Source organism: Salmo salar, chromosome ssa06 (assembly GCF_905237065.1).
Source record: "Salmo salar chromosome ssa06, Ssal_v3.1, whole genome shotgun sequence".
Classification (NCBI taxonomy): domain Eukaryota; kingdom Metazoa; phylum Chordata; class Actinopteri; order Salmoniformes; family Salmonidae; genus Salmo; species Salmo salar.
Window position 1 is genome coordinate 68,668,294 of NC_059447.1, and position 23,574 is coordinate 68,691,867.

Below are 23,574 nucleotides of genomic sequence, written 5' to 3' on the forward strand. Positions count from 1 at the left end.
CTGTCTCTCTCTCCCTCTCTCCCTCTTTGTCCTTTCGTCTCTCTCTTCCCTTTTTGTCTCTCTGTCTCTCTCTCCCTCCATCTCTTCCTCTCCATCTCTCCCTCTCCCTCTCTGAGATCTTGGTTGACACTACTTCTCAACATGTTTTGTTTTGGGCTGGAGGAGAGGTTGTAGTTCTCTACAGGAGGTTTGGGGGATTTTGATTGGTGTTGTGGTCCCTTTAGCCTATCAATCCTGCCTGAGGCCAGTTCATTCCACTGACTGGTTGCAGTTCCCAATTATCTGGAAGCCTCTTCCCATTTGGAAAACAATTGCAGGATTCTATATTTTACGCACAGTCTCTTTTCTACTCCTTCATCTGCCCATAGAACAGGCTACTGGCAAGTTTCAGTGATGAATAGAGAATGGTGCTAGTTTAATAAAATAAAAAACATGTCTGCAAGATCACATAATGATGGTATTCTACATAACAGAACCGATAATAGCATAGTATAACGTTACATACTGCAAGACAAAGAACACCTCATTTTAGGATGATTGTGCGAATGGTCACATTTTTCTCTCATTTCCTCTCGTGCCAAAACTCCACAGTCCGCCACTAGGCAGAGTATGTGCTTTGATTGAAAGAAAACACAGGTATGCTACAGTTTGTTAATACCATCTGCTCTAATATTCACTCACTGTACATAATTCTAAACAATACAGTACTTCTAATCAACACTGTATAACACAAGAAGATCTAAATGCATATCCCCATGAAACTGATTGAGATCAAATGGTTGGTATGTAGATGCTGCATGGATGTTTCACCAGTAAAACAGTGAACACAAAAATGTGTATGTGTAAAGTACAGGTAAAGAAGCACATGTGCAGAACGGGATACAGATTTTTAGCTCTGGGGTAGAGACTTCCAGAGGGTCGGGACTGGGGCGGAACAGGGTGGTTACCTTTGGAACCGCAGCCTCTGCGTTAAACAGATAGTACTGTTAGTGATGCTAATGTTAATGCTAGCTCCCCACTACTGTTAGTGATGCTAATGTTAATGCTAGCTCCCCACTACTGTTAGTGGTGCTAATGTTAATGCTAGCTCAGTTCCCCACTACTGTTAGTGATGCTAATGTTAATGCTAGCTCAGCTCCCCACTACTGTTAGTGATGCTAATGTTAATGCTAGCTCAGCTCCCCACTACTGTTAGGGATGCTAATGTTAATGCTAGCTCAGCTCCCCACTACTGTTAGTGATGCTAATGTTAATGCTAGCTCAGCTCCCCACTACTGTTAGTGATGCTAATGTTAATGCTAGCTCAGCTCCCCACTACTGTTAGTGATGCTAATGTTAATGCTAGCTCAGCTCCCCACTACTGTTAGTGATGCTAATGTTAATGCTAGCTCAGCTCCCCACTACTGTTAGGGATGCTAATGTTAATGCTAGCTCAGCTCCCCACTACTGTTAGTGATGCTAATGTTAATGCTAGCTCAGCTCCCCACTACTGTTAGGGATGTTAATGCTAGCTCAGCTCCCCACTACTGTTAGGGATGCTTATTTAATAATAGATTAGCCGGGCCTCGATGAGTACCAATAGCTGCCAGTCTAATAAATCCAGTTAATATACACCATCATTAAGAAATCCATTAATATTTAGTTTAAGAAGGTAATTAAAAACATGATACTAAGAATTTATTTCAAAAGAACAGTAGTTGTAGTTTTTTATCTGTGCTTAGTAGTCAAGGCTATATGGCTTCGCCATGCCAATGAAATCAACTTGTTCATTTAGCAGACATCACATGTTTGTATTCCCCTGCCCTACCACAGTCAACATACACATATTTTACAGTAATAATATAATGGAATATAGCAGAATAAAATATAAAGAATATTTAAACCCAAATGACTGTTGCTGATTGTCGCCAGTACTCACAAAGGTATATTTTGAAACAGAGCCCATCTGCGCAATTTTGATAGTTCATTAGAAACCTTAGATAGGGTATAGCAATCAAAATGTCTGGCCTGCATGGACCTCTAAAAGTTTATTTGAAAAAGGGCTTTTTGGTAAGCTCCGTTCACTTCTATTGTCACATCCTGACCATAGAGTGGTCTTATTTTCTATGGTAGAGATGGTCAGGACGTGACTAGGGGGTTTATCTAGTTTATTTTTCTATGTTATGTTCTAGTTCCTTTTTTCTATGTTGGGGTTTTGGTATGATTCCCAATTAGAGGCAGCTGGTCATCGTTGTTTCTAATTGGGGATCATATTTAATTAAGGAGTTGTTTTTCCCACCTGTGTTTGTGGGAGATTATTTTGAGTTTATGCATGTAGCACCTCTTCATCATGGTTTGTTGTTTTTGTTTATAGTTTATTGTCTGTCTTGCATAGTTTCACATTAAAATTTAAATATGTGGAACGATACTAGCTGGGGTTTGTGTGTGTGTTTCAGGGTTTCCGTTAGCCGGTAATAGCCGGCTTTTGGCTGATAAAAAAATAAATAAAAAATTGTGAGAAGGAAAATAATTACAAATAATAATTTTTAGGCTATTCATGGTTGGTAATACCAGTTGATGTAAATACATTTGACCGGTCATGCTTCGTGTATTGTTTAATTTGTGTAATTTAGTGGAATTAAATTGGCGCATGTGTATATTTGTTGTGTATCTTATTTATCACGCACACAGCATACAGATACAGAGCCTTTCAGCAGAAAATCTGTCAGACAGCACTTTTATTTTATTTAACCAGGCAAGTCAGTTAAGAACAAATTCTTATTTACAATGACGGCCTAGGAACAGTGGGTTAACTGCCTTGTTCAGGGGCAGAACGACAGACTTTTACCTTGTCAGCTCGGGGATTCAATCCACCAACCTTTCGTTTACTGGCCCAACGCTCTAACCACTAGGCTACCTGCCACCCCAGGTAGCATAGTGGTTGGGCTTTATAAGCCCAATCATTGTACAACAATTCTAAATGCAATCGGATGTTAAAAATTGTTTTTGGACCACGATTAAAAATACATACTATTTTTATTGCTCAACTGGTAATTGAAGTGTGCTTCCCATTCACCATTCAAATGCATAGGCAATGGAAGGCAATGGAAGGCATGCTTCATCAGCACATCACACACCCCTGTGCAATGTGCTGGAGGCAGTATGCATTTTAAAAACATATAGCTACTTAATTGTTTGAAACCTGAACGCTTTACTACATTTTACGAGGCATGTTTTACCTTGCTTCAAAGTAGCCCAGGCAAAATCTGACCATATCCATGGAGGCAATTATTTTATAAAGACTTCCATATGCCATTGAAACCATTAGCCTATTTCTCTATCAGTTTTCAACTTTCTTTCATTGTCTGGTAGCCAAATGCACATTTTCGCATACCCTACTGCCTTGTGCACATTGGTGCGTTAATAAGGTTTAGAATTAATAGTTTATCAACATTTTAAGCTAAATGTTCTGATCTGTTGCAACATAATTTTTTTATGTAGCCTAGGCCTACTGGTTGTATGAATTTGGGATCTATCGTCCCACAAATGTCCTAGAGTCTGTTTGTGCTATTTCTTTCTCGACAAGCTGACCAATAGAATATGTCAACTTTTCTACTATGTCGTCCGGGTTTGGCCGGTGTTGGCCGTCATTGTAAATAAGAATTTGTTCTTAACTGACTTGCCTAGTTAAATAAATAATAATAAAAATAAAAACAATCTGATATAGCCTGTAGCCTAGGCCTCTACGCTATACGCTGTCAGCCATACATAGAACAGTCTTTTTTGCTAACAGTGATTGAGTTATATTATTAGGCTACATTATGACTATCCAATCAACTCATCACATAAGATTTAGGGCTGGGCGATATGACGATATAAACTCAGCAAAAAAAGAAACGTCCCTTTTTCAGGACCCTGTCTTTTAAAGATAATTCGTAAAAATCCAAATAACTTCACAGATCTTCATTGTAAAGGGTTTTAACACTGTTTCCCGTGCTTGTTCAATGAACCATAAACAATTAATGAACATTAACTTGTGGAATGGTCGTTAAGACACTAACAGCTTACAGACGGTAGGCAATTAAGGTCACAGTTATGAAAACTTAGGACACTAAAGAGGCCTTTCTACTGACTCTGAAAAACACCAAAAGAAAGATGCCCAGGGTCCCAGCTCATCTGCGTGAACATGCCTTAGGCATGCTGCAAGGATGTCCGTGAGATGCCTAAGACAGCGCTACAGGGAGACAGGATGGACAGCTGATCGTCCTCGCAGTGGCAGACCACGTATAACAACACCTGCACAGGATCGGTACATCCAGACATCACACCTGCGGGTGTGACTGTCCGCAATAGGCTGAGAGAGGCTGGACTGAGGACTTGTAGGCCTGTTGTAAGGCAGGTCCTCACCAGACATCACCAACAACATCGTCGCCTATGGGCACAAACCCACCATCGCTGGACCAGACTGGACTGGCAAAAAGTGCTCTTCTCTGACGAGACGCGGTTTTGTCTCACCAGGGGTGATGGTCGGATTCGTGTTTATCGCCGACGAAATGAGCGTTACACCGAGGCCTGTACTCTCGAGCGGGATCGATTTGGAGGTGGAGGGTCTGTCATGGTTTGGGGCGGTGTGTCACAACATCATCGGACTGAGCTTGTTGTCATTGCAGGAAATCTCAACGCTGTGCGTTACAGGGTAGACATCCTCCTCCCTCATGTGGTAACCTTCCTGCAGGCTCATCCTGATATGACCCTCCAGCATGACAATGTCACTAGCCATACTGCTCGTTCTGTGCGTGATTTCCTGCAGGACAGAAATGTCAGTGTTCTGCCATGGCCAGCGAAGAGGCCGGATCTCAATCCCATTGAGCACTTCTGGGACCTGTTGGATCGGAGGGTGGGGGCTAGGGCCATTCCCCTCAGAAATGTCCAGGAACTTGCCGGTGCCTTGGTGGAAGAGTGGGGTAATATCTCATAGCAAGAACTGGCAAATCTGGTGCAGTCCATGAGGAGGAGATGCACTGCAGTACTTACTGCAGCTGGTGGCCACACTAGATACTGACTGTTACTTTTGATTTTGACCCCCTTTGTTCAGGAACACATTATTCAATTTCTGTTAGTCACATGTCTGTGGAACTTGTTCAGTTTATGTCTCAGTTGTTGAATCTTGTTATGTTCATACAAATATTTACACATGTTAAGTTTTCTAAAAATAAACGCAGTTCACAGTGAGAGGACGTTTCTTTTTTGAGTTTATATCTTGTGCCGATAGACAAACATCTATCGTTTCATATTATGCTCTATCGTTTATTTCGTTGTGTTGCAAATCAGACTCTTTATGGCAATATTTTTCGCCAATTGGACGACGCTTTGCCGTGTGGAAGGAAATTTGCAACACAAACAAACATGGAGGAGAGTGAACATGGCACAGTGCACGGAGACACTGAGCTCGTACCTAAAAGAAGGGCTACTTCAGTCGCATAGACATGGTTTGGGTATGAAAAGTCTGACACGGACCAGAAAACCGTCCTCTGCCAAATATGCCGCAGGCCGGTCCCGACAACAGGCTCAAACGCCACTAACCTCTTTTACCACCTACGCAAAAATCATGTGAAACAGTACGGAGAGAGTCTACGGATGAGACCCAAAAAAGTACAGTTGAGTGCTCAAAACAAGAGGCTTTTGCCAGCGACACACCATATGGCAAAGAATCACGAAGATGGAAGGAGATAACAGCTGCCGTTACAACTTACATCTGCAGAGACATGGCCCCAATTTCTATGGTCGAGAAACGGGGGTTTCGTGAGTTGGTGCTAACACTCGACCCAAGGTACCAAATGCAAATTGATATGTGACACGTATTAATGCCAAAATAACATGCAAAACAGGCAAGCCCCCCCCCCCCCCCCCCAAAATATATATATTTTCGGCCTATATTGATTTTGTTTTTCACCTATAGTTGAAGTGTTTTCTATTTACCTTTTTAGATTTTATACATTAATATTTTATATTTTGTTACATGCTTAATTGAAAATTGGCACCAAGGTTCTAAATAAAAGGAGAAATAATCAAATATGAGTAAGTACCTTTTTTTATTTGTTGAGTATAATTCAAAATGTAATAAGAAATAGGCTCTTACATGTGGTCATTTTATATAAACTATTCATTGAATTTTCAGAAAATGACCAATATCAGGATATGAGATTTTGGCCATATCGCCCAGCCCTAGTAAGCTTAGTAGGCTATTTTACATAAGTCTGCAAATGCGATGATGCTTTATTATAAAGGTGCATTTTTAGGGTGAATATTAGCTTCCAAAAACTTTAAACTCATGTGCCGCTTATGCATGGGCTAGTCATTTTGCTGTTTGTTACTCGTCTTGTTGGCTGAGGTAAAGTAAATGTGGAAAGTTGTTCTAACATCTTCAACGTGCGCGGTAAGAAGGACACAAATCATTGCGTACTCGTCTTGCATGTTCTGTGAAGAATAATTACCATAATCTGAAGTGATTTCTGTCATTCTGAGCACCGTGAGGGAACATCCTAATCAGGTTACGCACCCTATGCAAAGGCCTATGGGTCCGGTAAATTTCTCAAATTAAAATTCTGCTGGTCAAATGTCCAGCACCACATTTTCATAACGGAAACCTTGGTGTGTCTGTGTGTGTCTGTGTGTGTGTGTGTGTGTGTGTGTGTGTTGAACAACTTCAAAGCCCCTTTTCTCTCCTGAAGGTAGGCTCTTCTACAGAACATGAAAGCCCAGACCTGATAATTAATCCAGGGATAGTGTTCAAAGGGTTCCCATTCTAGTACTCTCTGAACCCTACTAACCACACACCGAGTGTGTAAGTGTGTGTGCACGTGTGTGCACGTGTGTGTCTACTCTGTCTAAAATATTCACATGTACTTCTAAGCTGTAGGAATTGTTTGTTAGTGTATGAGAGTTATATTGTGTAGAGATCGCGTGTATCTATAATGTAACGCTACACTGTATAATGTCTGGTGTGCTGTCCTCTTTGGCTGAGCCAGATAAAAAGGAAAGAACTCCCACTCAGGAGATATGAGAAGAGAAGCTCCATTAGTTCCTCCAAAGCCAGCTGCTGCCTCGCATGAATTCCTCTTTCTACTGTTTGAACTTGATCCATCCATGTCTTCACATCTTCCCCCAGACTCAAACAGCTCTCAAATGGAGGTTTAAAGAAGCCAGCTGCTGGCCTTGAAGCACCAGTACCACTACTAGTTGGTTGTGCCATTTCAGTGATTTTAGTTGACTAATCTACTGTTCTGTCCGTTAAATTCATTCACTTGTGTTAAATTATTTAGGCAGGGCGCCCCACCTACTAGCTTACCCTCACCTGAATGATTTTGGGTTCTTTTGGTCCTGCTTCAGGGCTTTTGAGTTACATCAAAAGACATCTAGGGGAATCTATAACTGCTCAATCACTCACATGTACTGCACTGTCCTGTATTGTTATTTTAGCTGGTAAATTTTTTTCTGATATTCAATCTTTCTTCTTTCCCATCTCTCCCTGCAGCTCCCAGTGATTTTCTTCCAGTCCACCTCTCCTCTTTCTCCTCTTCCGGACGTCTCAGGGAATGGGCCAGCGCCTTCCCAGAGAGCACTGCTTCACCCTGGGGTGTGGCTGCCACGCGAGGGTGGGAAGAGCAGCATCAACGTCCTAAAGCCCCACCCCCTCATTCTCTCGTGACCTTTCACCTCTCACCCCACTGTGACCTCTGAGCCATGCCGTTCAGGCTGATGCTGCGTCGGACACGGCGCTACAACGTGCTAAGCAAGAACTACTTTGTGACGCGGATTCGTCTGCTGGACAACAACGTGATCGAGTGTACTCTGTCTGTGGAGAGTACGGGGCAGGAATGTCTGGAGGCAGTGGCCCAGAGACTGGAACTACGAGAGGTGAGGGGAAAAACACACGCTAGCTCTGCAACTACATTCATCTCTCTATTGCTAGCACACCCTTCCCACAGCTTACAGTACATTATGTTGATTCCACATAAACAGAAAGATATGCGTACACAAGCACACACACAATACAGTCCACAATCAGCAACACTGATTGGAAAAAGAACATAGTTATTGTGTGTGTGCTTGTCTGTGTATGTCAGTGAAGGTGAGATGGCATGGTTAGATCTTGGGAAGATCAGGAAGTATTCAGAAAGTATTCACACCCCTTGACTTATTCAACATGTTGTTGTGTTACAGCCTGAATTTAAAATGGATTAAATCTTTTTTTCTCTCACCCATCTACACATAATACCCCATAATGACAAAGTGAAAACATATTTTTTGAACTTTTTGCTCATGGTTTAAACGTCTCTAGAGACTATATCTCTCTCTTCATTACTCAATGCCTAGGTTTACCTCCAATGTACTCACATCCTACCTTACCTTTGTCTGTACACTATGCCTTGAATCTATGCTATCGTGCCCAGAAACCTGCTCCTTTTACTCTCTGTTCCGAACGTGCTAGACGGCCAGTTCGTATAGCCTTTAGCCGTACCCTTATCCTACTTCTCCTCTGTTCCTCTGGTGATGTAGAGGTTAATCCAGGTCCTGCAGTGCCTAGCTCCACTCCCACTCCCCAGGTACTCTCATTTGTTGACTTCTGTAACCGTAAAAGCCTTGGTTTCATGCATGTTAACATTAGAAGCCTACTCCCTAAGTTTGTTTTACTCACTGCTTTAGCACACTCTGCCAACCCGGATGTCTTAGCCGTGTCTGAATCCTGGCTTAGGAAAACCACCAAAAACCCTGAAATCTCCATCGCTAACTATAACATTTTCCGCCAAGATAGAACTGCCAAATGGGACGGTGTTGCAATCTACTGCAAAGATAGCCTGCAGAGTTCTGTATTACTATCCAAGTCTGTACCCAAACAATTCAAGCTTCTACTTCTAAAAATGCACCTTTCCAGAAACAAGTCTCTCACTGTTGCCGCTTGCTATAGACCTCCCTCTGCCCCCAGCTGTGCCCTGATAACATATGTGAATTGATTGCCACCCATCTATCTTCTGAGCTCGTGCTACTAGGTGACCTAAACTGGGACATGCTTAACATGCCATCCTACAATCTAAGCTTGATGCCCTCAAACTCACACAAATTATCAATGAACCTACCAGGTACAACCCCAAATCCGTAAATACGGGCACCCTCATAGATATCATCCTAACTAACTCGCTCTCCAAATACACCTCTGCTGTTTTCAATCAAGATCTCAGCGATCACTGCCTCATTGCCTGCATCCGTAATGGGTCTGTGACCAAACGACCACCCCTCATCACTGTCAAATGCTCCCTAAAACACTTCAGCGAGCCGGCCTTTCTAATCGACCTGGCCAGGGTATCCTGGAATGACATTGACCTCATCCCGTCAGTAGATGATGCCTGGCTATTCTTTAAAAGTGCCTTCCTCACCATCTTAAATAAGCATGCCCCATTCAAAAAATGTAGAACTAGGAATAGATATAGTCCTTGGTTCACTTCAGACCTGTCTGCCCTTGACCAGCACAAAAACATCCTGTGGCGTTGTGCATTAGCATTGAATAGCCCCCGTGATATGCAACTTTTCAGGGAAGTTAGGAACAAATATACACAGGCAGTTAGGAAAGCTAAGGCTAGCTTTTTCAAACAGAAATTTGCATCCTGTAGTACAAACTCAAAAAAGTTCTGGGACACTGTAAAGTCCATGGAGAATAAGAGCACCTCTTCCCAGCTGCCCACTGCTCTGAGGCTAGGAAACACTGTTACCACCGATAAATCCACTATAATTGAGAATTTCAATAAGCATTTCTCTACGGCTGGCCATGCTTTCCACCTGGCTACCCCTACCCTGGTCAACTGCCCGGCACCCTCCACAGCAACCCGCCAAAGCCCCCACCATTTCTCCTTCACCCAAATCCAGATAGCTGATGTTCTGAAAGAGCTGCAAAATCTGGACCCCTACAAATCAGCCGGGCTAGACAATCTGGACCCTCTCTTTCTAAAATTATCTGCCGAAATTGTTGCAACCCCTATTATTAGCCTGTTCAACCTCTCTTTCATATCGTCTGAGATTCCCAAAGATTGGAAAGCTGCCGCGGTCATCCCCCTCTTCAAAGGTGGTGACACTCTAGACCCAAACTGCTACAGACCTATATCTATCCTACCCTGTCTTTCTAACGTCTCGAAAGCCAAGTTAACAAACAGATTACCGACCATTTCGAATCCCACCGTACCTTCTCCGCTATGCAATCTGGTTTCAGAGCTGGTCATGGGTGAACCTCAGCCACGCTCAAGGTCCTAAACGACATCATAACCGCCGATAAGAGACATTACTGTGCAGCCGTATTCATCGACCTGGCCAAGGCTTTCGACTCTGTCAATCACCATATTCTTATTGGCAGACTCGACAGCCTTGGTTTCTCAAATGATTGCCTCGCCTGGTTTACCAACTACTTCTCTGATAGAGTTCAGTGTGTCAAATCGGAGGGCCTGTTGTCCGGACCTCTGGCAGTCTCTATGGGGGTGCCACAGGGTTCAATTCTCGAGCCGACTCTCTTCTCTGTATACATCAATGATGTCGCTCTTGCTGCTGGTGATTCTCTGATCCACCTCTACGCAGACGACACCATTCTGTATACTGCTGGCCCCTCTTTGGACACTGTGTTAACTAACCTCCAGACGAGCTTCAATGCCATACAACTCTCCTTCCGTGGCCTCCAACTGGTCTTAAACGCAAGTAAAACTAAATGCATGCTATTCAATCGATCACTGCCCGCACCTGCTCGCCAGTCCAGCATCACTACTCTGGACGGTTCTGCCTTAGAATACGTGGACAACTACAAATACCTAGGTGTCTGGTTAGACTGTAAACTCTCCTTCCAGACTAACATTAAGCATCTCCAATCCGTAATTAAATCTAGAATTGGCTTACTATATCGCAACAAAGCATCCTTCACTCATGCTGCCAAACATACCCTCGTAAAACTGACCATCCTACCGATCCTCGACTTCGGTGATGTCATCTATAAAATAGCTTCCAACACTCTACTCAAGAAGGTGGATGCAGTCTATCACAGTGCCATCCGTTTTGTCACCAAAGCCCCATACACTACCCACCATTGCGACCTGTACGCTCTCGTTGGTTTGCCCTCGCGTCATACTCGTCGCCAAACCCACTGGCTACAGGTCATCTACAAGTCTCTGCTAGGTAAAGCCCCGCCTTATCTCAGCTCACTGGTCACAATAGCAGCATCCACTCGTTGCACGCGCTCCAGCAGGTATATCTCACTGGTCACCCCCAAAGCCAATTCCTCCTTTGGTCGTCTTTCCTTCCAGTTCTCTGCTGCCAATGACTGGAACGAAACTGCAAAAATCTCTGAAGCTGGAGACTCATATCTCCCTCACTAGCTTTAAGCACCAGCTGTCAGAGCAGCTCACAGATCACTGCACCTGTACATAGCCCATCTGTAAACAGCCCATCTATCTACCTACCTCATCCCCATACTGTATTTATTTATTTATCTTGCTCCTTTGCACCCCACTATCTCTACTTGCACATTCATCTTCTGCACATCCTACCATTCCAGTGTTTAATTGCTATATTGTAATTACTTCACCACCATGGCCTATTTATTGCCTTAACTCCCTTATCTTACCTCATTTGCACTCACTGTATATAGACTTTTTGTTTTCTTTTGTTCTACTGTATTATTGACTGTATGTTTTGGTTATTCCATGTGTAACTCTGTGTTGTATGTGTTGAATTGCTATGCTTTATCTTGGCCAGGTCACAGTTGCAAATGAGAACTTGTTCTCAACTAGCCTGCCTGGTTAAATAAAGGTGAAATAAAATAAATAAATAAATGAAATACAGAAATGTCTCATTTACATAAGTATTCACACCCCTGAGTCAATACATGTTAGAATTACCTTTGCTAGTGATTACAACTGTGAGTCTTTCTGGGTAAGTCTCTAAGAGCTTTGCACACCTGGATTGTACAACATTTGTCCATTGTTCTTAAAAAAGAAATTCAAGCCCTGTTAAATTGATTTTTGATCAGTGCCATAAAGCCACTCAGGAACATTCAATGTCATCTTGGTAAGCAACTCCAGTGTAGATTTCAGCTAGTGTTTTAGGTTACTGTCCTGCTGAAAGGTACATTCGTCTCCCAGTGTCTGTTGGAAAGCAGACTGAACCAACAAGTTGCCTGTGCTTATAGCTGTATTCTGTTTATTTGTATCCCCCCCAAAACTCCCTATTCCTTGGCCACATTATTTTCAGTTTTACTTTAGTGCCTTATTGCAAGCAGGATCCATGTTTTGGAATATTTTTATTCTGTACAGGCCTCTTTCTTTCCACTCTGTCATTTACGTTAGTATTGTGGAGTAACTACAATGTTGTTGATCCATCCTCAGTATTCTCATATCACAGCCATTAAACTCTAACAGTTTTAAAGTCACCATGGTGAAATCCCTGAGCGGTTTCCTTCCTCTCCGGCAACTGAGTTAGGAAGGACTCCTGTATCTGTGTAGTGACAGGGTGTATTGATACACCATCCAAAGTGTAATTAATAACTTCACTATGCTCAAAGGGATATTCAATGTCTGCTTTTTTTACCTATCTACCAATAGGTGCACTTCTTTGCGAGGCATTGGAAAACCTACCTGGTCTTTGAGGTTGAGTCTGTGTTTGAAAATTCACTGCTCGACATATAATTGTATGCGTGGGGTACAGAGATGAGGTAGTCATTCAAAAATCATGTTAACCACTATTATTGCACACAGAGTCCATGCAACTTGTTAAGCACATTTTTACTCCTGAACTTATTTAGGCTTGCCATAATAAAGGGGTTGAATACTTATTGACTCAAGACATTTCAGCTTTTCATGTTTTATTAATTTGTATAAATGTGTAAAAACGTATTTCCACTTTGACATTATGGGGTATTTTGTGTAGGCTAGTGACACAAAATCTCAATTTAATCAATTTTAAATTCAGGCTGTAACACAACAAAATGTGGACAAAGTCAAGGGGTGTGAATACAATCTGTAGGTGTTGTGTGTGTGTGTTTTACAGAGACAGAGGAGTGTGTGTGTGTGTGTGTGTGTGTGTGTGTGTGTGTGTGTGTGTGTGTGTGTGTGTGTGTGTGTGTGTGTGTGTGTGTGTGTGTGTGTGTATCTCTGCCACGTGTCTCTCTGCAGGCCCTGTGTATTTTTCTCTGCCCTCTGCTCTGTCTCTCCATAGGGGCTCTTGTCTTTCTCTAACGAAGCATAGCATCCCTCTGTCCTCCATTCACTGCAGGAGAAAGAGATACCCGTCCCCAGTCCCACTACCCCCTTCCATCCCCCTCTCTCTAACTCTCACCTCCTCCTCGTCATTCGATGATAAATATCTGCTGGTTTAGAGACTGAGCTCGTCATTCCCGTCCTTTCTTGTTCTCTCCTTCCTCCCTCCTTTTCTCACTCTCTTTTGTATTCCTTTTCTTTGACCTCAAACTTTTCTCTCTCTCTCCTCTCTCCTCCTTTGCTCCTTTTCACACTATCTAATTTTTTTCTCTCACTCTCTCCTCCATCTCCCTCACCCTCTCCCCCTCCTCATCCTGTTTGACTGTTCTGGCCTATATGGAGATTGTCCTCATTACAGCCTAGTTCAGAGTTAACAATGCTTGTTAAAGCTTCAAACCCATTTAAGACAGACTTGGGCTTGGTCTGCAGTGTTTAGTATGTGTGTGTTTGTTTGTTCACTGTTGTAAACACAGATCAATGTGTATGTGTATGCCTGTGTGAACCTGTGTGTACTTGTGTGTGTGCGTAAGTGTGAATGCGTGCGTTGTGCATGCGTGTATGTGGGAGAGGCAATGTAGTGCGTACTCACACAATGTTGTGATATTTCCCAGGCATCAAATATGTCATAAATACAAGGTACAGTTACACCCCCGTTTCGGCCTCTGTCTAACCCCCTTTCCCCTCCATTTACCCCCCTACCTCTATCTAACCCCCTCTCTTCCCCACCTACCCAAACAGTACACCTACATGACAGGCCAGACTATGGTAAAAAATAACTATCTTTCTCTCTTTCGCTCTCTTTCTCTCTCCTTTCATTGCTGATGTGTCTCGTCTTTCACCACAGCTCATCCTGACAGCGCCAGGAGTGTGTGATTGATGGGTGTCTGAGACTGTGTGTATGTACAGTTCAAGTCGGAAGTTTACATACACTTAGGTTGGAGTCATTAAAACTCGTTTTTCAACCACTCCACAGATTTCTTGTTAACAAACTATAGTTTTGTGCATGACACAAGTAATTTTTCCAACAATTATTTCGCTTTTAATTCCCTGTATCACAATTCCAGTGGGTCAGAAGTTTACATACACTAAGTTGACTGTGCCTTTAAACAGCTTGGAAAATTCCAGAAAATGATGCTTCTGATAGGCTAATTGACATCATTTGAGTCAATTGGAGGTGTACCTGTGGATGTATTTCAAGGCCTACCTTCAAACTCGGTGCCTCTGCTTGACATCATGGGAAAATCAAAAGATATCAGCACAGACCTCAGAAAAGAATTGTAGACCTCCACAAGTCTGGTTCATCCTTGGGAGCAATTTCCAAACGCCTGAAGGTACCACGTTCATCTGTACAAACAATAGTACGCAAGTATAAACACCATGGGACCACGCAGCCGTCATACCGCTCAGGAAGGAGACGCATTCTGTCTTCTAGAGATGAATGTACTTTGGTGCAAAAAGTGCAAATCAATCCCAGAACAACAGCAAAGGACCTTGTGAAGATGGTGGAGGATACTGCTACAAAAGTATCTATATCCACAGTAAAACGAGTCCTATATCGACATAACCTGAAAGGCCGCTCAGCAAGGAAGAAGCCACTGCTCCAAAACCACCATAAAAAAGCCAGACTACAGTTTGCAACTGCACATGCGGACAAAGATCGTACTTTTTGGAGGAATGTCCTCTGGTTAGATGAAACAAAAAGGGTACTGCTTGGCCATAATGACTGTTGTTATGTTTGGAGGAAAAAGGGGGAGGCTTGCAAGCCGAAGAACACCATCCCAACCGTGAAGCACGGGGGTGGCAGCATCATGTTGTGGGGGTGCTTTGCTGCAGGAGGGGCTGGTGCACTTCACAAAATAGATGGCATCATGAGGGAGGAAAATTATGTGGATATATTGAAGCAACATCTCAAGACATCAGTCAGGAAGTTAAAGCTTGGTCGCAAATGGGTCTTCCAAATGGAGAATGACACCAAGCATACTTCCAAAGTTGTGGTAAAATGGCTTAAGGACAACAAAGTCAAGGTATTGGAGTGGCCATCACAAAGCCCTGACCTCAATCTTATGGAACATTTGTGCGAAGAACTGAAAAAGTGTGTGCGAGCAAGAAGGCCTCCAAACCTGACTCAGTTACACCAGCTCTGTCAGGAGGAATGGGCCAAAATTCACCCAACTTATTGTAGGTAGCTTGTGGAAGGCTACGTTAAACGTTTGACCCAAGTTAAACAATTTAAAGGCAATGCTACCAAATACTAATTGAGTGTATGTAAACTTCTGACCCACTGGGAATGTGATGAAAGAAATAAAAGCCGAAATAAATAATTCTCTCTACTATTATTTTGACATTTCATATTCTTAAAATAAAGTGGTGATCCTAACTGACCTAAGACAGGGAATTTATACTAGGATTAAATGTCAGGAATTGTGAAAAACTGAGTTTAAATGTATTTGGCTAAGGTGTATGTAAACCTCCGACTTCAACTGTATGTACACTACATTACCAAAAGTATGTGGACCTACTCATTGAACATCTCATTCCAATTCATGGGCATTAATATGGAGTTGGTCCCACCTTTGCTGCTATAAAAGCCGCCACTCTTCTGGGAAGGCTTTCCACTAGATGTTGGAACATTGCTGCAGGGACTTGCTTCCATTCAGCCACAAAATCATTAGCGAGGTTGGGCACTTATGTTGGGCGATTAGGCCTGGCTCGCAGTCAGCATTCCAATTCATCCCAGAGGTGTTTGATGGGGTTGAGGTCAGGGCTCTGTGCAGGCCATTCAAGTTCTGCCACACCGAACTCGACAAACAGTTTCTGTATGGACCTCACTTTGTGCAGGAGCGCATGCTGAAACAGGAAAGGGCCTTTCCCAAACGGTTGCCACAAAGTTGTAAGCACAGAACTGCCTAGAATGTTATTTTATGCTGTAGCGTTAAAATATCCCTTCACTGGAGCTAAGGTGCCTAGCCTAAACCATGGAAAACAGCCCCAGACGATTATACCTCCTCCACCAAACTTTACAGTTGGCACTATGCATTGGGGCAGTTAGCGTTCTCCTGGCATTTGCCAATCCCAGGTTCGTCCATCGAACTGCCAGATGGTGAAGCGTGATTCATCACTCCAGAGAACACGTTTGCTCCAGATTCCAATGGCTGCGAGCTTTACACCACACCAGCCGACGCTTGGCATTCCGCATGTTGATCTTAGGCTTGGTCCAGCTGCTCGACCATGGAAACCCATTTCTCGAAGCTCCCGACGAACAGTTCTTGTGCTGAAGTTGCTTCCAGAGGCAGTTTGAAACTCAGTAGTGAGTGTTGCAAGCGAGGACATACGATTTTTACGCGCTTCAGCACTCAGCAGTCCCGTTTTGTGAGCTTGTGTACCCTTCCACTTTGCGGATGAGCCATTGTTGCTCCTAACGGCTGAGCCAAATTTTACGAACTGACTTGTTGGAAAGGTGGCATCCTATGACGGTGCCACGTTGAAAGTCACTGAGATCTTCAGTTAGGCCATTCTACTGCCAATGTTTTACTTATGGAGATTGCATGGTTGTGTGCTCGATTTTTATACTCCTGTCAGCAACAGGTGTGGCTAAAATAGGCAAATCCACTTATTTGAAGGTGTGTCCACATACTTTTGCGTGGATCTGAAATGTAATTTAATTCAATTCAAAGTTTTAATCATAGGCTGTGTGGAAGTGGATGGACTTGTGTGTTCCGTGTGAAGTGTGTGTGTGTGTGTGTGTGTGTGTGTGTGTGTGTGTGTGTGTGTGTGTATCACCTAAAGCGATACAGCAAAGTTGAGGATTCCAAGTGACACATACACACTCCACACATACAATTACTTTAAGGTCACACTCTGACACACATAACAAATAATTGACTTTGCACCTGGTCCTGGCCTTTAGAAACAGGTGTGCTGAACACACACATACACACACAGACACACACACACACAGACAGACACACATAGAGGTATTTTTTTTATTACAACAGCAGGATAAAAATACTGTTGGATTTGGAACATTCTATTCTCAATCCAACTGAAGTCAAACTAGACACTCCTGGGGCCTCATGTATTAACCATGTGTATACACACATCTGTGTGTAAACCATGTGTGGGATCATTTCCATGCAAAGTGTGAAATGTATCAATATGAACCTAAATGTATGCACTGCCATGAGCATGCGTAGGCACAGTGCCAAGTGGTAGAAGCTGCTTGTCAAGCATGGGGGAAATGTATGTTGAAATTGGGAGAGTAATGATGAAATAATTTTTCGATTTAATCGTATATCCATTTTGAATTCGTGAAACATCTTGAAAGGCTAGATATAATTTGTCCACGTCAGTGCATTTGTTACGAAAATAATCAATATAAAGTACAGTAATTTGTTGAATTAAGAAGCATGTGTGAAAGTGAATACTTTGTTTAAATACTATAAAAGACTGTGATAATGGAAATAGAAAGAGAGATGGCTGATCTTGCTGTGTTGGAAGATTTGGCACACGATGCTTTTCTGTCAGGCGTGTGCGTACTTGTGCTGAAGTCAGGTGCAGGAGAGCAGAGAATTGTGTACAGGCGCACACTTTATTTCGGCAGGAGAGAATATACAGACGGATGCAACTGCGTCCAAAAAACCTCCAACCAACAAGGCAAAGTGTAAAGCGCACAAAAAAAACAGTCACAACCATCAAATGTATACAAACAGGCTTTGTGAAATAACACGAGAGAAAAAGCACGCAAGCCTAGTGCGTACAAAAAACACATATCACACAAACAATCTTACACAAAGACATGATGGGGAACAGAGGAATAAATACATGTAGATTGATTGGGGAATGAGAACCAGGTGTGCAGGGAACAAGACAAAACAAAAGGATACATGAAAAATGGAGCGGCGATGGCTAGAAAGCCGGTGACGTCGAACGCCGCCTGAACAAGGAGAGGGGCCGACTTCGGTGGAAGTCGTGACATTTTCGCACAGTGCGTTTTTAAAGATCAGTAGGACTTTTTTTCCATAAAGCACAGATTGGCTCATCAGATATTGTTTCACAAAACCAATCGTATAGGATCTTTGCAAGGATTTAATTCCTACTTTAGAAAGAGAAAACACATGCCATTCCAGTGCACATCAATAAATGGTAAAACAAAGATGTTTGTTTTACCATTTACCAATTGGTTCAGAAATGCGAACGGAGCAATAGACTGCACACACATAGCCATAAAAGCACCATACCAAAACGAGTTCAAATATGTGAACAGAAAAGCCTTCCACTCTTGATGTGCTGGTGATAGGTTATGTGACGCGCAAAAACACTGCTCAATGTGGTGGCCAGGTGGAATGCACGTTCGTTCATTCTGCAGAACTGCGATGTTGGCCTATAGGATGGATGGCTTATTGAGGATGGATGGCTTATTGTTGAGTGTTGCCTACTCATTTGAAGTAAATTTGCCATTGCTAAAGCAACTTGAATTGTCCTAATGGGCTTCTCTTTGTAGCTGTTTTTAGTTTTTTGGGGGGGGAGGGGGACCTCAACTGAGCTAGCCAAATAAAACCTTGTGGTTGTATTCAATCTCTTACACTAGCACCTCTAATGTAGTCTCGAAAAAATAGTAATTCTACACTTTTTTGGGTTGCGCCGTTGTAGGCTATTTCATGGCATAGTGTTGTATATTCCCACCGTCTTTAAAGGGATGGTTTTGACCATATATGGTTAATTAGGGGCATTTTGAAATGCAAATAGCCAAGGTCGTTCACGAGCACTGAGGCTGAGAACATTTGGTATTTATTAACTTTTACCTCCTACTGGTGTGCGCATGACGTGCATAGGATTGTTTGATAAATCACACTTTTAAATTTTTTATGAACATTTAAAATTCAGATTTTTTAAGTAGTATTGTAGAATAGTTTCTACGCAATATTTATAAATGAGGCCCCTGGCCTCTACTTATCATGGTCCACAACAAATCACAACAACATCCCAAGACAACAGATGCAGTGCATTTGGAAAGTATTCAGACCCCTTGACTTTTTCCACATTTTGTTACGTTACAGCATTATTCTAAAATGGATTAAAATAATGTTTTCCTCATCAATCTACACACAATACCCCAACTGACAATGCGAAAACAAGTTTTTTATATTTTTTTGAAAATGTATCAAAAATAAACAGATATCGAACTATACTGGCTTCGAATCGTACTACCCCGGCTCCGGCTCTCGTCGGTGTGGCAGGGCCTGCGAACTATTACAAACTACAAAGGGAAGCACAGCCGAGAGCTGCCAAGTGACACGAGCCTACCAGACAAACTAAATAACTTCTATGCTTGCTTCAAGGCAAGTAACACTGAAACATGCATGAGAGCATCAGCTGTTTCGGACAACTGTGTGATCAAGCTCTCTGCAGCTGATGTGAGTAAGACCTTTTAAACAGGTCAACATTCACAAGGCCGCAGGGCCAGATGGATTACCAGGACATGTACTCCGAGCATGCTCTGACCAACTGGCAAGTGTCTTCACTGACATTTTCAACCTCTCCCTGTCTGAGTTTGTAATACCAACATGTTTCAAGCAGACCACCATAGTCCCTGTGCCCAAGAACACTAAGGTAACCTGCTTAAATGACTACCGGCCCATAGCACTCACGTCTGTAGCCATGAAATACTTTGAAAGGTTGGTCATGGCTCACATCAACACCAGTATCCCAGAAACCCTAGACCCACTCCAATTTGCATACCACACCAACAGATCCACAGATGATGCAATCCCTATTGCACTCCACACTGCCATTTCACACCTGGAAAAAGGAACACCTATGTGAGAATGCTATTCATTGACTACAGCTCAGCATTCAACACCATAGTACCCTCAAAGCTCATCACTAAGCTAAGGACCCTGGAACTAAACACCTCCCTCTGCAATTGGATCTTGGACTTCCTGACGGGCCGCCCCCAGGTGGTAAGGGTAGGTAACAACACATCCGCCACGCTGATCCTCAACACCGGGGCCTCTCAGGGGTGCGTGCTCAGTCCCCTCTTGTACTCCCTGTTCACTCATGACTGCATGGCCAGGCACGACTCCAACACCATCATCAAGGTTGCCGATGACACAGTGGTAGGCCTGATCACCAACAACGATGAGACAGCCTATAGGGAGGAGGTCAGAGACTTGGCCGTGTGGTGCCAGGACAACAACCTCAACGGGACCAAGACAAAGGAGATGATTCTGGACTACAGGAAAAGAAGGACCGAGCACGCCCCCATTCTCATCGACGGGGCTGCAGTGGAGCAGGTTTTGAGCTACAAGTTCCTTGGTGTCCACATCACCAACAAACTATCATGGTCCAAGCACACCAAGACAGTCGTGAAGAGAGCAAGGAAAAAGCCTATTCCCCCTCAGGAGACTGAAAAGATTTGGCATGGGTCCTCATGTCTCAGCCTCCAGTATTTATGCTGCACTAGTTTATGTGTCGGGGGGTAGGTTCAGTCTGTTATGTCTGGAGTATTTCTCCTGTCTTATCCGGTATCCTGTGTGAATTTAAGTATGCTCCCTCTAATTCTCTCTCCCTCTCCCTCCCCTCCCGGAGGATCTGAGCCCTGGGACTATCCCTCAGGACTACCTGGCCTGATGACTCCTTGCTGTCCCCAGTCCACCTGGTCGTGCTGCTGCTCCAGTTTCAACTGTTCTGCCTGCGACTATGGATCCCTGACCTGTTCACCGGACGTGCTACCTTGTCCTGGACCTACTGTTTTCGACTCTCTCACTCTACCGCACCTGCTGTCTTTAACTCTGAATGCTCGGCTTTGAAAAACCAGCTGACATTTACTCCTGAGGTGCTGACCTGTTGCACACTCTACAACCACTGCGATTATTATTATTTGACCCTGCTGGTCAACTATGAAAGTTTGAACATCTTGGCCATGTACTGTTATAATCTCAACCCGGCGCAGCCAGAAGAGGACTGGCCATCCCTCAGAGCCTGGTTCCTCTCTAGGTTTCTTCATAGGTTCCTGCCTTTCTAGGAAGTTTTTCCTAGCCACCGTGCTTCTACATCTGCATTGCTTGGTGTTTGGGATTTTAGGCTGGATTTCTGTATAGCACTTTGTGACATTGGCTGATGTAAAAAGGGCTTTATAAATACATTTAATTGATTGTAGCGTCATACCCAAGAAGACTCGAGGCTGTAATCACTGCCAGAGGTGCTTCAACAAAGTACTGAGTAAAGGGTCTGAATACTTACGTAACGGTGATATTTAAGTTTTTAAAGTTTTTTTTATACATTTGCTAAAATTTGTAATAACCTGATTTTGCTTTGTCATTATGGGGTATTGTGTGTAGATTGATGAGGAAAAAACGATTTAATCAATTTTAGAATAAGGCTGTAATGTAAAAAAAAAATGAAAAATACTTTCCCAAATGCACTGTATCTCAAGCAGGACCATCATACCTTTCTCGACATGCTGCTGCTGTTGTATCTCTGTGGAAACAAACCCTCTTTCAGATGCAATAATAATATGTATGTCTGTAATATGTAATCATTACTTTTTTTCTCTGTCTCTCCCCCCAGACCCATTATTTTGGCCTGTGGTTCCAGGGGAAGGCCCAGCCCCAGTCCCAGCGCTGGGTCGAGCTGGAGAAGCCTCTGAAGAAACAGCTGGATAAGTTTGGCAACGAGCCACTGCTCTTCTTCGGGGTCATGTTCTACGTCCCCAATGTGTCACGCCTTGAGCAGGAGGTCACCAGGTAACATTATGTACTACAGCCTAAACCCTACATCCTACACACTAAACCCTTCACCCCAACGTGTCCTGCCTGAGCAGGTGAACAGGGAATGCTACAACCTAAACCCATTCTTGCCTTAGCATCTACTGGTAGATATCATAACTTGGAACATCTTTCCTACCGCTGTCGTTCTTTGCTCCATGCATCAACCAGCTGTTCGAGATCTGTGTGCTCTCTCTACCTCACAGATTATCTAGGCTATACTGTATGTGTGCAATGCGCTTGTGATAAATAATCAACATAACAAACAGCTTTGGAAATCCATCAGTTTTTTGATCAATTATATAGCCTAGATAAAAAATAGCATTATTACAATCTTTTTTTGCTGGTACAAATCGGCCACTGACGGGGATGATTGACTGGCCCGGATGTCGAGCCTTGACACACACAGACAGGGGCATTCCCATGCCGTTTATTTTTGGTCAATTGCACATTACCGTTTGAATAAAATTGTGAACCAAAATCTAACGTGACTAGGTCAGAATTTTTCACCGCCGTCCTTGAGACCAATTAAAAATGTGTCGCACTGCCAAGTCAATCGGCCGCAAATGCGACTGCTTTGGTCGCAGTATCGAACTCTGGGTCACCAGGTGACACTACAGCCTAAACCCTACACACTAAACCCTACACCCTCAACCAAACACTCTGCCATGGCTCCATACCATACCCATCCACTGTCCCTGGCCTGTACCTTTTTGTATGTGCTCAATGTGTCCCACCTGGAGTAGGTCACCAGGTAACATACACTACACCCTATACCTTAATACCTTACACTCTACCTCTATCCTCTATCATGTATACCATACCAATACCATACTGATTATCTGTCCCTGCTCCAAGGCCTCACATGCCTCATGACAGGCCACAGGACAGTATCATACCACACCCTCTATTAGATGGTGTTGTATCACACCCTAGACACTGGTTAAGTAGTGTTATTGTGATGTTTTTCCTCTATAACCCAGGCTTGTTGTTGAGCCTGCTTCAGAGGACTGACTGTTAGTTTGGAGTGGCGGGGCAGGCAGTGGGTATCATAACAATGTCTAGACAGACAGAGAGAGAACGCTTATTAAAACAGGCCTCAGATCCTAGTTATAGGAACACATACTGACACACACACCACACATTCCTCCCTCTGTTTACTACGAGACATGAAACCACAATCTAATTTGTCTAGCGTATTGTCTGCTGCAGTAGCAAGTGGTTTGCTCCCTATTTGAGAGAAAAATGTTTTCTCTGAGTGGTTTCATTGAATCTTATGCAACAGAGGCATAGCAGAGTATCAGCCATTTCACTAAAGGCTTTAGAATCAGCCTGAGGGCATTATGAAATAACATTCGATGTGTGTGGCTCTGGATGAGCAGATTGAGCTTGTCTAGATTTAGGTACAGTACAGTAGCTGCGTGGCTCTTTGAAGAGTTGGACTGGAAACTAGACCAAATTCCTGTATATGTAAAAAGCTGCATGGCTTTTTAAAGATGTTCTGTTCTGTTGAGCTCTCTAAAGCCAGGCCTGGAGGTTAACTG

At 43.2% G+C, this 23,574-nt stretch overlaps 1 protein-coding gene across 2 annotated transcripts in view; it reads left to right on the forward strand.

Moving 5' to 3' along the window:
• The window catches only part of LOC106607926 (protein tyrosine phosphatase non-receptor type 14), a 95,809-nt gene that overhangs the window by 15,081 nt on the left and 57,154 nt on the right, over positions 1 to 23,574 (forward strand). For both annotated transcript variants that reach the window (XM_045720928.1, XM_045720929.1), the window contains exons 2-3: positions 7,514 to 7,896; positions 21,834 to 22,009. In XM_045720928.1, coding sequence (XP_045576884.1) covers positions 7,723 to 7,896; positions 21,834 to 22,009 — 350 coding nt within the window. In that variant the 5' untranslated portion in view covers positions 7,514 to 7,722. The remainder of the gene's footprint in view (positions 1 to 7,513; positions 7,897 to 21,833; positions 22,010 to 23,574) is intronic.